The sequence below is a fragment of the Balaenoptera physalus genome (assembly GCF_965194825.1).
Source record: "Balaenoptera physalus genome assembly, chromosome: 17".
Classification (NCBI taxonomy): domain Eukaryota; kingdom Metazoa; phylum Chordata; class Mammalia; order Artiodactyla; family Balaenopteridae; genus Balaenoptera; species Balaenoptera physalus.
In genome coordinates, this window is record NC_138895.1 from 84,654,099 (window position 1) to 84,667,966 (window position 13,868).

The 13,868-nt window shown below is 52.4% G+C and overlaps 1 protein-coding gene across 3 annotated transcripts in view; it reads right to left on the bottom strand.

Moving 5' to 3' along the window:
• Nucleotides 1–12,739, bottom strand: part of TOP1MT (DNA topoisomerase I mitochondrial) — a 34,288-nt gene extending 21,549 nt beyond the window's left edge. Inside the window, exons 1-8 of one of the 3 annotated variants that reach the window (XM_082433497.1) lie at nt 11,515–12,739; nt 9,814–10,946; nt 7,589–8,478; nt 6,677–6,775; nt 6,251–6,350; nt 5,717–5,763; nt 2,623–2,689; nt 1,459–1,700 (exon numbers count right to left, since the gene is read on the bottom strand). In XM_082433497.1, coding sequence (XP_082289623.1) covers nt 1,459–1,700; nt 2,623–2,689; nt 5,717–5,763; nt 6,251–6,350; nt 6,677–6,741 — 521 coding nt within the window. In that variant the 5' untranslated portion in view covers nt 6,742–6,775; nt 7,589–8,478; nt 9,814–10,946; nt 11,515–12,739. Of the gene's footprint in view, nt 1–403; nt 669–756; nt 940–1,458; nt 1,701–2,622; nt 2,690–5,716; nt 5,764–6,250; nt 6,351–6,676; nt 6,776–7,588; nt 8,479–9,813; nt 10,947–11,514 lie in introns of those variants that run through there. The other 2 variants (XM_082433498.1, XM_082433499.1) reach the window with 2 other exon arrangements.
• Between the last annotated feature and the right edge of the window lie 1,129 nt (nt 12,740–13,868).

Genomic DNA, 13,868 nt, shown 5'->3' on the forward strand with positions numbered 1-13,868 from the left:
GAAACAGCACTGACCAGCAGAAATGTGACACAAGCCACAAGTGAATTTTAAACCGATTTGATTTTTTGCAATATACTTAATTTCAACCAAAATATTTAAAATATTGTCACTACAATGTGTGATCAACATAAAAAATGAGTGAGTTCACATTCTTTTTTCCTACTATTTGAAGTCAGCATGCACTTTACACCCCCAGCATGTCCCCACCGGGACCAGCCACGTCTCAGGAGCTCACAGCCACGAGCGGCTGGCGGCTGCAGGCTGAACGGCCCAGGAGGAACGGTTAAGACGGCGGTGTCCAATGTGTGCTCCTCTGCTTAGTGTCCCTGTGACCATGGCCAAGTTACTTAACCTCTCTGTACCTCAGTTTCCTAACCTGGTAAGTGGAGATAACAGCACCTACCTCGCCAAGGACTGGCCAAAAGCAATGGAGACACAGAGCAAGTGCATCAGGGACGCTGGTTCTCACTAGCACCCGGTAACGCCTGCATTTCAAAGCTGCCCCCGCACTACAGCATTTTGGCGTTACCCACCACGCCTCCCCGACAGGCCCACAGCTGGCAGCAAAAGCCAACACATACAGCCACCTTCTCTTTCCGCCCACACGTGGGTGTGAAAGAGACCGCGGGTGGGGGTGGGGCGGAGGCGGGCCGAGGGCCCGGGGCGGGGCTACAGGGGTGGTGACGGGGTGAGGGGCGGGGCACGGCCTGCAGGGGGTGGCGATGGGCAGTGGGGGCGGGGCCGGCGCGGGCGTACCATCTCCACCTGCCTTCTCCCTCCTCCTCCGGCCCTTTGGTGGCCTCGTGGTCCCTTTTCCTGTCTCTCCCTCGGGACGTTGCATCGACCGGCTCCTCCTCTTCGTCTCTGCCCTGCTCCAGGCCACACCGACTTCTCTCCTCTCTCCGTCGCTTCTCCCACCGCATGTCCTTCCCGGGCCGGCCCAGTCCACGCCTGACGGCCCTCTCCGCCCGCCCATCCCTCCCCAGCTCCCCATCCCCTTGTCTCCGTTCCTTTGCTTCCGGAGCCCCTGCCCCGCCTGCGTTGCCCTTCTTCCTTTTTTTGACTTTTCTGGAAACCACAGTCACTGATGCGGGCTCGTTACCAGCACCACATTTTTCATTTTCTTCTTTCTTAATTTCTCCAGCCCACATGTCTTTCCCCTCCTCGACCTCACCTCGTAGCTGCTTCCTCCCCACCAACTCTCCCACCTTTTCGGTGTAGGCTAGCTGCCCCGTGGTGGACGTTCCCCCCGCCGCCTCCGCCTGCGCGTCTTCCCTGCGGCTCTCGGCTCCTGCGTCCCTGTCGCCTCCATTCACCGCCTCCCCGCTGGGCCCGCGCCCCCTCTCCACAGGCGCCCTCCTGCTGTGGCCACACGCACCCCTCCAGTCCCCGCTGCCCTCCTCCGGCTTCGAAGCCTTGGTCTGTCTCCCAGCACCTTTCTCCTTAAGCCCTTCCCACCTTTGCTCTTCCGATTTGTTCTCCTTTTTTCTTTTCTGTTTGCTTTTCACTTTCACCCCATCCTTTCCCTGGCTTGCGTCCACTTGCTCCTTGTCTCCCTCTCCCAGGGTGCTGGGCCACACAGCCTTCCCACCGTCCTGGCCGCTGGGCACAGCCTGCAGTGCCCCATCCTCAGAGGACACCTGGAGAGCACCAAGGGCCATCTTCCTCTCGTCCCCAGGGCCTTGTTGTAGCCTTGGAACCTTGTGCAGGAGAAAGAGCACATTATGAGTGGGCCACACCCCACAGGCAGCACCCGCCCAGGTCGCAGACCCCGGTGACTGCTTTACTCACCACACCCTGCCCTGCCCTTCCCCACAGGGGCTGCCATCAGAGGGGCAACAAATCCAGACTATGCGCCTCTACTGCCTCCAAAGGAGCTTCAGAAAATAGCTTCTGTGTCTCAGCTCTCCTGGCCCTTGTCAGGAGTGGAACCCAGGGCAGTGCACTGCCCCTGGGCACAAACCCCACTGGGAACGGGCACAGGAGGAAAGGCTATTCCAATGCCACGTCCCCCACCCAGGCTCCACAGACTCATTTCACAATACATTCCTATTAGAAAGTCAGGCAGGGGATCTGCCTGGTGGTCCAGTGGTAAAGAATCTGCCTTCCAATGCACAGGACATGGGTTCAATCCCTGGTCGGGGAACTAAGATCCCACATGCCATGGGGCAACTAATGCCACGCGCCACAACTACTGAGCTTGTGCGCCTCAACTAGAGCCCGTGTGCCGCAAACTACAGAGCCCACGTGCTCTGGATCCCACATGCCACAACTAGAGAGAAGCCCGTGCACTGCAACAAAAGATCCCACACGCCTCAACGAAGATCCCGCGTGCCACAAGTAAGACCTGACGTAGCCATAAAAAATAAATAAATAAATATTTTTTTTTAAAAAGAAAGAAAGTCAGACAAGTCAGACAGTAAGGTCATTCATTGTCTTTTTTTTGCCCACGCCGTGCGGTACCAGGGATGGAACTCATGCCCCTGCATTGGAAGCATGGAGTCTTAACCACTGGACCGCCGGGGATATCCCCATTCACTGTCTTCTTACACTTGCAAGAATAAACACGCAAGTACGAGTACCTAGAAAGCTGATCATGAGAATCACACCTGAAGATGTTACCTGGCCTTTTTTCTTGGAAAGCTTTTCACTGTTATGCGTCTTCACAGGCTTGGTGGTCTGTGCAGATCTAGAATACAGAACCATACGTAAATACATAAATCTGCTGCTCACTTAGAAAGCCTGCCATTTTGAAAACAGATAACCAAAAAACAGATAAATAACCTACATTACAGACTACAGAGTCTCCAGTCTTTTCAGGGGACTCTTCTATTTTTCACAGCATGCTTGGTAAACATGAGCATATTCATAGGACGTCTGTGGGCAGGGGATGAATGAGCAACTCCAGTCTGACACTAATGAGCTGCTGGAAGCTGCAAAAGCACCCCTGGCACACCTCCTGCCGACAGGAGACCTGCGGGGGCTGCAGAAAGAGCGGATGGCAGAGCCAGCCCTGTCACCCACCAGGTCCACCTCTGCCCACCCCCGGCCCCTGTCAATATTATGACTGCCATGGGACTTCCCTGGTGGTCCATGGTTAAGACTCCACGCTTCCAATGCAGGGGACGCGGGTTCCATCCCTGCTTGGGGACCTAGGATCCCGCATGCTGCGCAGCCAAAAAAACTAAAAATCAAAGAAAAAAAAAACTACGACTGCCAGGAAATCATCAATTTAGAAAAACGGTCCTTCAAAAGTAACCTTTAAGAAGTAGTAATTGTGAGAAACACATTCAGAAACAAAACCCAAACTAAACAGAGAGAAGATGAGACACAACAGGCCCGAGCAGGAGCGGCGGGGCAGCCCCTTCGGCCGCCACCCAAACACCGCCACGGGGACAGGCCCTGGGGGGCCAGGCACTGGGTTACGGAGGGCAAGGGAGGCCCGCCACCAGTCGACTGACCACCCAAAACCGTTCACTTCACACCCACTAGGATGGCTACAGCGAAAAGATGGACAATACCAAGTGCTGGCAGGCATGCGGAGAATGCAAGCTCCTCGCATATTGCTGGTGGGAGTGTAAAACTGTGCAGCCACCCCAGAAACAGTGTGGCAGTGCCGGAGCGAGGCAAACCACCACCACGAGACCCAGCAACTCCACTCCTAGGTGTTCACACAAATACTGTGAGTGAATGTTCACAGCAGCAATACTGACAAGAGCCCAAAGGTGGAAACAACCCAAAATGTCCATCAACAGATGAACGGATAAGCAAAAAGCGCTATACTCAAACAGTAAAATATTTTCAGCCATAAAAATGAAGTGCTGGGGCTTCCCTGGTGGCGCAGTGGTTAAGAATCCGCTTGTCGATGCAGGGGACATGGGGTCAAGCCCTGGTCCGGGAATATCCCACATGCTGTGGAGCAACTAAGCCCGCGCGCCACAACTACCGAGCCTGCACTCTAGAGCCCACGAGCCACAGCTACTGAGCCCGCGTGCCGCAACTACTGAAGCCTGTGCACCTAGAGCCCGTGCTCTGCAACAAGAGAAGCCACTGCAATGAGAAGCCCGCGCACTGCAACAAAGAGCAGCCCCCGCTCGCCACAACTAGAGAAAGCCTGCGCGCAGCAACGAAGACCCAACATGGCCAAAAATAAATAAATAAATAAATAAATAAATAAATAAATAAATAAATAAAAATGAAGTGCTGATACGTGCTACAATGTGGATGAATCTTGAAAATATGTTAAGTGAAAGAAGCCGGACACAAAAGGACAAATATTGTATGATCCACTTGTACGAAATACCCAGAATAGGAAAATTCGTAGAAATAAAAGGCTGATGAGAGGTTGTCAGGGGCTGGGGGAAGAGGGAAATGAGGGGTATGGGGTTTCCCTTTGAGGTGATGAAAAAATTCTGGAATTAGATCGTGCTGAGAGTTGCCCAAGATTGTGAATGTCCTTAGTGCCAAGGAATTGTACACTCTGAAATGGTTAAAATGATGAATTTTACATTATATGAATGTTATCACAACAACAACAAACACAAAAGGAAAGTTTCCCAAGATTTCTGACACTTTCCATGAGAGAAAAAGAACAGTTGGGATAGAACACCAGGCACAGGAGAAATCCTGCCTCTGTTCACAGCACGGGGGCCGCAAGATGTGGCCCACAAGCTAGACCTGGGCCGCACACGTTTCTGTCTGTCTGGCCAAGCAGTTCTGTAAAATGTCAGCAACATTTAACATTCGCGATGCTTCACCATAACCATGGTGTGTGAGCTGCATACCCAGGAGACTGCTCAGAAGTTCATCCACCGCTCACAGCGGGGGTCCAGCAGGGAGGGAGGGAGGGAGGGAGCAAATGGCAGCCAGAAAAGGGAGCGGCCCACCCTCCCCCACCCCACTCCCCCTGACCCGATTACGGGAAACTAATAAACATGATTTGACATGACTCAGAGAAAACACCAAATTAAACTAATCCTGTACTCTGAGGCCGGGTGCTTCGTTCAAAACTGGAAATACTATTTAGAACGACAGAGCTTCAACTGCCTGATTCTAAAGCCTAGACTCCTTTCACCATGAACTGACACGCAAATCCTGTCATCAAGCCACACGTGTTTCCAGCACCAAAGTTTCCAAAAGCAAAACCTACCATGGTTTTTTTTCAATCAGGTTTTTTCTTTGTTCTACTGGACAAAGAGAGCTATTTATACTATCCTCTGAGACAAGGAAGTGGTAGAAAACAGGAGAGGTAAAGAAAGGTCAGTGACAACCATATGCCTAATGCCTTTTAAACTATTTTTGGTTCTATTCTTTGAAAAAGATGTGGTTACCTATTGTTACCTATTATTATTTCTGACAAGATCCTTTATTTATTGATAATATAAAAACCACAAAAGAGAGGACCGACGGCAGGTGAGGGGGCCAGTCCTCAGGACAGCGGCCTGACATCTCGGCCTTCACAGAATGCGCAAAAGACTGATTTCCCGCGTGGCAGCCAGCAGCTCCCGTTACCAATCGTTCTGTGGTTCTACTGGATTGTTCACTTCTGCTCAAGTGAGACCAAAGACTGGATAAAAACAGGGAGTGCAGGTCCCAATTCCAATGACAAGGGCGGAGTCAGGACTGAAGGTGATGTCGCTGCCCCTCCCACCGCTGCATCCTCACCATCCCCACCTCACCTCCTGCACAGAGGAAAGGGACACAGAACAAACCCTACCTGGTATCTTTTGAAATGGAGAATGTACTTTCTTCCTTCAGGCACTGCTACGAGTCACAAGAAGACAGAGAGTTTTACTGAGAACATTTCCATGTTGCGGTAATGGTTAGAACTTCTGTTAAAACACTAAAGAGACCACCACCAATGTGTGCTGAAGTGGCCCCAGGGAAGAGCAAACATGACCCTCAGGAAGTGAGCAAGTCAGGTCCAGGACACCATGACGCCCCCAGCCGGCAGCTTCCCGGTCCTTAGAACTCAGCAAGAGGGTGGCAGCCGCCTCAAAGGGTTCTGAGTAATGCGTAACCAAACCCACCCCTCCCAGAACTGATTCCAAGGCCCAGGCACAACACAGCAGCGCGCCTTCTGAAATTAGAAATAAATGTACTTTACACACAAAATGTACATTTTTAAAACTATCAAAATGCCATAGAGACTAAGAAAGGTTTACAGATAAAAAAAAAAATGAAAAATTTAACTTAGTGAAGACTGTCAAGTTTAAAAATAGAACATTATCAGTAAATGGAAGATTCAAACCTGGTCTTTCCCACATCTTCCCTGATTTTTTTGGTTTGGCTCCTTCACTTTCTGTTTCTTCAGGTTTTCTAGGTTCATCTGGTCAGTATTCTCCCTCTTCCTTTAATGAAAAAAAAATTTTAAGGCAAGTCCCAAGGGAGGAAATATAAAGCCAACATTGAAACTTTGTCTCTGGCTTGGAGAAATACAAGCTGCACAGAAAAGCGATAGGATCACCCCGCCCTCTCCCTCCCCAGCCTGACACCAGACTCCTTGCTGGACACCACCTGGGCCATGTCTGTGTGCACACACTCTTCGCATCCCATTTTCCACTAGTGCAGGGATGGGGTCAATTAGACTAGGGCATTTCAAGAGGTGAGCCAGCTCGTTAATAAAAATCACACTCCACTAAGCAAAGGCCACTTCTTCCCAAAAACATTCAGTTACCTTGTGAGGGCAACTTCATCCTTCACCGAGAATGGCTTCAAATCAGACACTTGACCATCTCCCATCGCCTCTTCTTTACCTTTAATCGTGTGTCTCCAACTGTGAGAAAACAGAGCTGAAATGCATCCCAGAGGACCCCAGGGAAGCAGCAGGTCAGTCGGAAAGGAGGTGAGCCTGGGCCCATGTGCAGGGACATTCTATGGCCTGTCATGCCTGTGGCTGGTGGTCCCACTGGCTGAGTCTACATCTAAAACACATCACCAGCTAAACTCACATCGACCCACGACTGAGAAGAGCAAAGGCCCACTGTTCACAAGGTCTCTATACAACAGGTGCACCCGGAGGTGCAGGTCATTACTGACCCCACTACTGCAGAAACAGTCTCCAGGCACAGTTTCAGTTAACAGGTCCTGAGCATTTTCCCGCCTTTTATGTGTCATCATCTTTATATTTTGAAACGTCACAATTAACTATCTTGAAGACAAGCATCAACTCCACTGAAAATAGCCTGTTTGCCAATTCCAGCTGAGTACTTATGGCTTTAGATGCATCAGACCAAAAGGAAAAGGAAAAGAAAGCTGTAAGCTCGTGGCGTTAACAAGATGAACGCCAGTAGGTGGTAAAGACAAAGAAGGCAGATCAGAACTCAGGAAACGGAGCGGGCGGCTCCACGATGAGGACAACCCAGGCCCTAAGGCAGATATCTGGGTTCCAGGGCGGACCCCGGCGGGGACTGGAGCCCGCCCGGGCACCGAGGGATTTGCGTGTGTCGGCGCCGGTCCACGCCCATCTCCTAGGGAGCTGGTCAGGCACAGGAGGCCCCGCGGGCCACGCTGGGTCGTGCGGAGAAGGGGAGACTGGGGAGAATGTCCCCCTCCTGGCCCCACCCGCCGCGCGCTCCGGAACTCCCACCTGCGGCTCCTCAAGGCCTCGGGCTCCGCAGCGAGCACACCGTCTACCTACGCGCCGTCTCCTGCCATCAGGTCCGCGCGTGCGCAGCGTCTCCACCACCACGTGCCGCTCCTCGGCGCCGCGGGGGCCGCCGGGAAGGCAGGAGGCGCAAGCGCGGGGCGGGGCTCCTGCGCGGCCCGGCAGCTGGGGGTCTGGGGCGCGAACTCCTGGGCACTGGCAGGATGGGTGCGGAGCGACGAGGGGGCAGCCCAGAGTCAAGGGCCCTGCGGGAGATCTTGGCCCAAGTGTGTGAGCGTGCACATGCACCTGCGTGCGCGGGCTGGGATGGGGGAAGGGCCGGCGGGGCGTGGACGTGATGGTGCAGGCGGAGGGGGGCGGGGATTGTCAGGTTAGGAAAGATAACGTGCTCCCATTGCATTTAGAGGGATGAATGAGCCTCAGTGGGCAGGACAGCTCTTGGGGCAGAGAGGCCTGTGGGAAACTCAGTGCCTGGTCCCGTGGGAGACGGCAATGAGGTCGGCCAGCGGAGGATGGTGGAGGTGGGGACGAGAGGAGTTGAGGATGACACCCAGGGTTCCAGTTTGCGTGGTTGCGTGGGTGGGGCTGTCCTCTGACCCTAAAACCCCATCACAGGAAAACCGCCTAAAAACATACCTTTGGTGAAAACAGAGGAGGCTATTACAAACATGCTCCTTACTTTACAATTTGGTGGTTGTTTTATAAGTTCTGGTGCCTTTGTTTGACGTTATTAAAGATGCCATTTTCCTGCCTTCTTAACAAATGGACCTTAGGTAAATAGCTGTTTTCCTGCTTTGGTGAATAATGGCCAGACGGAAGCCTTCTGTCGTGTCGACGGCCTCTCACTGCCAGCCCAGTGTGTGCTGCGGAAGCTTTGCATAAAGATGGCATCTGATCTACAATTGCGCCTGGATTTGCTAGAGCCCCACGGAGGCTGAACTCATTTTATTCAGAACGCCACGGAACGATAACCAAAAAAGGATACCATGAAGGCAACATCTATCATATGCTTCTTAAAAAACCCCATTGTCAGCATCAGTGACAATGGCATTACCGCTCAGTCACTGAGATTAAAAATTAGTCATACGTGGAAAATAGAAACAGGTTTTCAGGGAAAAGGAAGCTTTGGTTCCACTGAATTATGCCCCTTTTTTGCTTGGTAAATAAAGGATGCATATTTTCCGATGATATATATTTTCGAGGGTAGCTATGTCTAGGTGGTCCCAGATTTGGGGTAAGAGCCTTGTTGTCAGTTGACTGACTGGGCAGGTGTCAAAAACACTTTATAACTTATATCCAAAACCGTCTGACAACAAGGTATTCAGTCATCAGAGTTACCGCCATCCAGAATCTGAATCTTTCTGGATTAGGTCACGAATGAGTCCTTGGAATGACGGGTGTTTTCCTTCTCTTAGGTGTCACAGCCCATCAGTGAGGCTGAGTACGCAAAGCATCACTCGGCTGCCCGCGACCTCTCACCCCCTTAAACCCTGGTTAAACTGAGCCCTCTGCCTTCTGGGCAGCCACACGCCAGCTGGGTCCCCCGCCCCACCAGGAAGCCCCACCCCCCTGTCCTTAGCCGTCCTCCTCCTCGCCTCCTGTGACCTCCAGCACCCCTCCTCGGCCCACTCCCAGTGGGGGCCTTGCTTCCTATGTCACCGACACATAGAAACAGCCCACAGGGAGTGGCCGCATCCTCCCAGTCCCACGGCTGCCCTGCCTGTGTCCCCCATCCCTCTGCCCCCTCCTGTCGCTGTGTTTGGACTGTTCGAACCTCTGTGAACGGCTGGCCAGCCCCTCAGCCCTCCCCTGACCCCACAAGCACGCGTCCCACCAGTTCTCTGCCCCCCCACCAAGCAGAACTCCCCAGACGTGTGTCTACTTCCTGTCCTCTGGCTCACTTTTGATCCCCGTTAAGGCAGCCTTCCCCACACCCCACTGAGACGGCCACCAGCGAGGTCTCCGACACCCACCACCACCTTCCCTGGCCTTATCCCGCTGACCGTCAGCAACATGGGCTGACGCCTCGTTCACAGGTGCTCCGTGGACCCTGTCCCTCCCCAGGTTTCGGGGGGGCATCTGGCCCAGCCCTGCTGCCGCAGCTGCTGCTCCCCTTCCTGGCACTGCCATGAACTGCCAAGCTGTCTGCCCATGACTGCTCCACCACACGTGGCCCTGCCTGTGGCCCGCTCCCCACCTGGCCTCACCTGGTCTCCACTCCTCCAGAGCCCAGGGTGGTCCTTCGGCAGCAGGATTTTCCGCAGAGGGTCGTGGGGAGGCCTCGATGGGGGAAAACATGCATGTGCCTTCAGCCGTCTGCCAGGGATCAGACCAGTAAACACCACGCTCCGGGGAGCCCTGGGCGTCCTCACCTCGCACTGTTCAAAGGATAAAACTAGTTCCCCAAAGTGGCCAGAAAAATGTCCATGGAGCCAGGCCACGATGCCAAACTTACAAGGACAATAATTTGTACCCCCCCCTTTCCTTGGACCTCATCCCCGAAAAGTGCCACTTCCCCAGAAGCCACCGTCCTTGCTTGGAGAGAGACCTCTCCCTCCCTCCCCACGTGCACCTCTGCGTCCAGGAGGGGCGAGAGCACAGACGTGGCTTGGGAAGTGTCCAGAGTGTGGTGGGTATTCAGGGCCCACAGAGCCCCTCCCACCAGAGCCCTGGGCTGGGCGCCCTGAAGAAGACACTTTTAAGGAGCTCTCTCTGCTCCCAAGTGGCTTTTCTAGGTGCCCTCTGCAGCCAATGCTCTCAGTGGCTCTTTTTTTTTTTTTTTTTTCCCAAATGACTCTCAACTTGCCTTCAAATAAGAATAAATACGTGTGTCTGTTCCCTGGGCCTTTGACAGCCCTGAGCTGGCCCCATGACTTGGGTGGGATTGATGGCCCTGTCTCACTGAGAAACCAGGTGCATCTTTTACTAAAGGTGGTTTCCAAATGATGAATGGCTTTCTCACGAACACAAAATTGTTGATTGTATTTACAAACAATTCCTTTTTCACGTTCCGTTGATTCTTCTCCAGCGTCGGTCCCTCAGTGACACCAGCACGGCTGATGCATTGGTGGCTATTACCTCCATTGATTAAGGCTTCCTGTGGTCCCGCGGTGCCTGGTACGCCATTCGTCACAGACAAGCGGCTTGCACACAGCAGTATATCATGCTCCCTTCGGGCTTTACGGTTATTTATTCTTCAATTTATGTTGCGTACCCTGTAAGTACAGGCGCACACCAAAACTCCAAAATCTTAGCATGCCACAACAGTGAGCAAATACAGGAGTAAAGGAATTCTTTGCCAGTCCTGTGCTTCCAGAGCCTGACTCCTCTGCCCCTCATTCTGAAAAAATGCGAATGTAAATAAACAGTGTCAGCACCGTCCCTAATTGAGACTTGGGACCAGAGAGAAGGTCGACGGAAGTGCCACCACTTTTCACCAAGTCATTCAACATTTAGCATTGAACCAAAAGACCCCAGACCCAAATTCTTCAGCACCTCCTGGGGACGAAGCAGCCGTCAAAATGGCCCAATCCAGGCCAGGTGGGAATTTTCTAGAATCAGCTGCTTTCTCTAGGTTTCTCTGTCCCACCTCCTCTCCTGATGGCATTTTTGGCTCACCCGGGGCATTCCCCATGGTCAGTCCCTTCCAGGAAAGGGGCTGCATGCAGAGAAGGTGCTGGACGCTGAAAGGGTCCTGGCTCCTCTCCGGCCACTGGATCTTGGGCAAGCCGGTGACACTCCAGATGGCCAGGCCCTCCTCTGGAACTTGCAGAGGCTCAGAACAGAGCCCAACTTTCCTCCCAACTCGAAAATCTGGGTGTTCACGTTCGCATCAAGAGCCTGTCTGGCTCATAGTTGCAAAGTATCGATCAGTATAAAAGTGTAAGTCAGAGCCCATCGGCACTTACCGTGTACTGCCGTGGAGGGAAATTTATTTTCTCATAGTGCGGGAGGCTAAGTCCAAGATCAAGGTGCCAGCTGATTCAGCTCCTTGTAAAGACTCTCTTCCTGGTTTGCAGGCGGACACCTTCTCACTGTGTCCTCACATAGCTGAGAAAGCAAACTCTGGTGTCTCTGGTTTTTTTTTTGGCCATGCCACGCAGCTTGTGGGATCTTAGTTCCCTGACAAGGGGTCGAACCCAGGCCCCCGGCAGTGAAAGCAGGGAGTCCTAACCACTGGACTGCCAGGGAACTCCCTGGTGTCTTTTTCTCTTACAAGGACACTAATCCCATCATAGGGTCCCCACCCTCATGACCTCATCTAACCCTCATCACCGCCCAAAAGCCCCACCTCCAAATCCTATCACATTGGAGGTTAGGGATTCAACATAGGAATTTGGAAGGTGGAGAAAATTCAGTCCATAACATAGCTTAACACTAGCTACCTTACCAAATTATCTAATTAGTTCTAATAGGGTTTCTTTTTGGTTGAATTTCTTGGGATTTTAAATTATGCAATCATGTCATCTGAATATAAAGATAATTTTGTCTTCTTTCCCCTAGTATTTAGTTTCCCTGCATTATTTCCTTAACTAAAAGTTACAAACTACTCCTCCTGTGGGGCTTTCCCAGGGGCCCTCTGAAGACGCCCCCTGCCCAACCGGCCACAACTACATCCTGAGCCCATGCGTGCAGGCCGATGGCTGGCCAAAGGAATGGGCTAAGGTGACCACGGTGGGTCACTGTGTCCTGCCGGTGTGGGGGCTGCACAGTGACTCCGTGCGGGTGTGCCCTGGCGTCACAGGCATTTACTTATTTATATATATTTTTAATGTCTCTTTTCTTGCTTTGCATTTTTGAAGATGATCTGGTGGGTTTTTTTAATTTATTTATTTTTGGCTGTGCACGGGCTTTCTCTAGTTGCGGCGGGCGGGGGCTACTCTTCATTGCGGTGAGCAGGCTTCTCACTGCAGTGGCTTCTCTTGTTGCGGAGCACGGGCTCTAGGCGCACGGGCTTCAGCAGTTGTGGCACGTGGGCTCAGTAGTTGTGGCTCGTGGGCTCTGGAGCGCAGGTTCAGTAGTTGTAGCACACAAGCTTAGTTGCTCCGCGGCATGTGGGATCTTCCCGGACCAGGGCTCGAACCCATGTCCCCTGAATTGGCAGGTGGATTCTTAACCACTGCGCCACCAGGGAAGCCCCATCATGGGCATTTAACCTCCCCAGCCTGTGACCCACACGGCCCCACATATTTTGCAACACCCTTTGGTCATTCATTGAGGTCTCCGCCTTCTTGGGTTGACTGGCTGTCCTTCCCATGTGGATTCTGTAACAACAGGGGCGGGGCAGGTGGAAAGGACCGGGCCAACGACAGAGTGTGCCACTTAGGGGTGTGGGTGAAATCAATGCAGTGCTTCATGCCCTCTCCTCATTAGACGTGGGCATCTTACCTTGGTAAGCGGCTCCATGTCCCTCCGTCCCCTTCACAGGCTGGGCTCCTTTGAGGAGCAGAGGAGGCACCTGTTCTTAGGTGGACTTGCTGCGCGGCTGTTAGAGTCTAGAGCCCCTTCCAACACTTTATTCTACAGTTAGTGGTCTATTCTTGTTTTCCCCCTCTTCTGGGGTCAGCTTTGATCATTTATGTTTGGGTACAGAGTCATCCATCTTCTCTAGATCTTCCAGTTTCTGTCACAGTGTTCTCTCATGGTTTGTAAAATCTCCCCATGGCTTGGTAATTGCTCTTTCTTCCTTTCTTAATGTGGTGTATTTGTGTTTTCACTCTGACACAGCCACTACTTGTGGGACCCAAACCCATTCCGGTTCTCCTGACAGACAGAACCCCAAGTAGTTTGGGACAGCACCTGCCAGCAAGGACAATACGTTCCCGGCCTCCCCTGCAGCCACGTGTGGCCGTGAGACAAAGTTCTGGGGGGCCGTGGGGGACTTCTTGCCTTCCTCCTGATGCTTATTCCTCCCTGGAAACCAGAACTGAACCCGGAGGAGGAGTAACCTTTTCTCCACTGTGAGGCTGAAGGTCCGTGGTGTATGCCCCTGTGGATGCATCCACCACCACCATCCATCTCTGAATGGTGACCTGGGGAAAAATAGTAAGCATCTCACTCCCGGGGTCTGAGCCGCTGCATCCCAATCTCATGCAGTCAGAGGCGGATCCTAGCTGATACAATCTCTTTTATTTCCCTGATTGGGCCTCTTGAGGATTTATCAACTTTTTTTTTTTCTCAAACACTCAGGGTGTTTTTGCTATGTGACTGATGTCAGCTTTTAATCTTTATTTCCTCCTCTTTTTTTTGATTTTGTTGATTT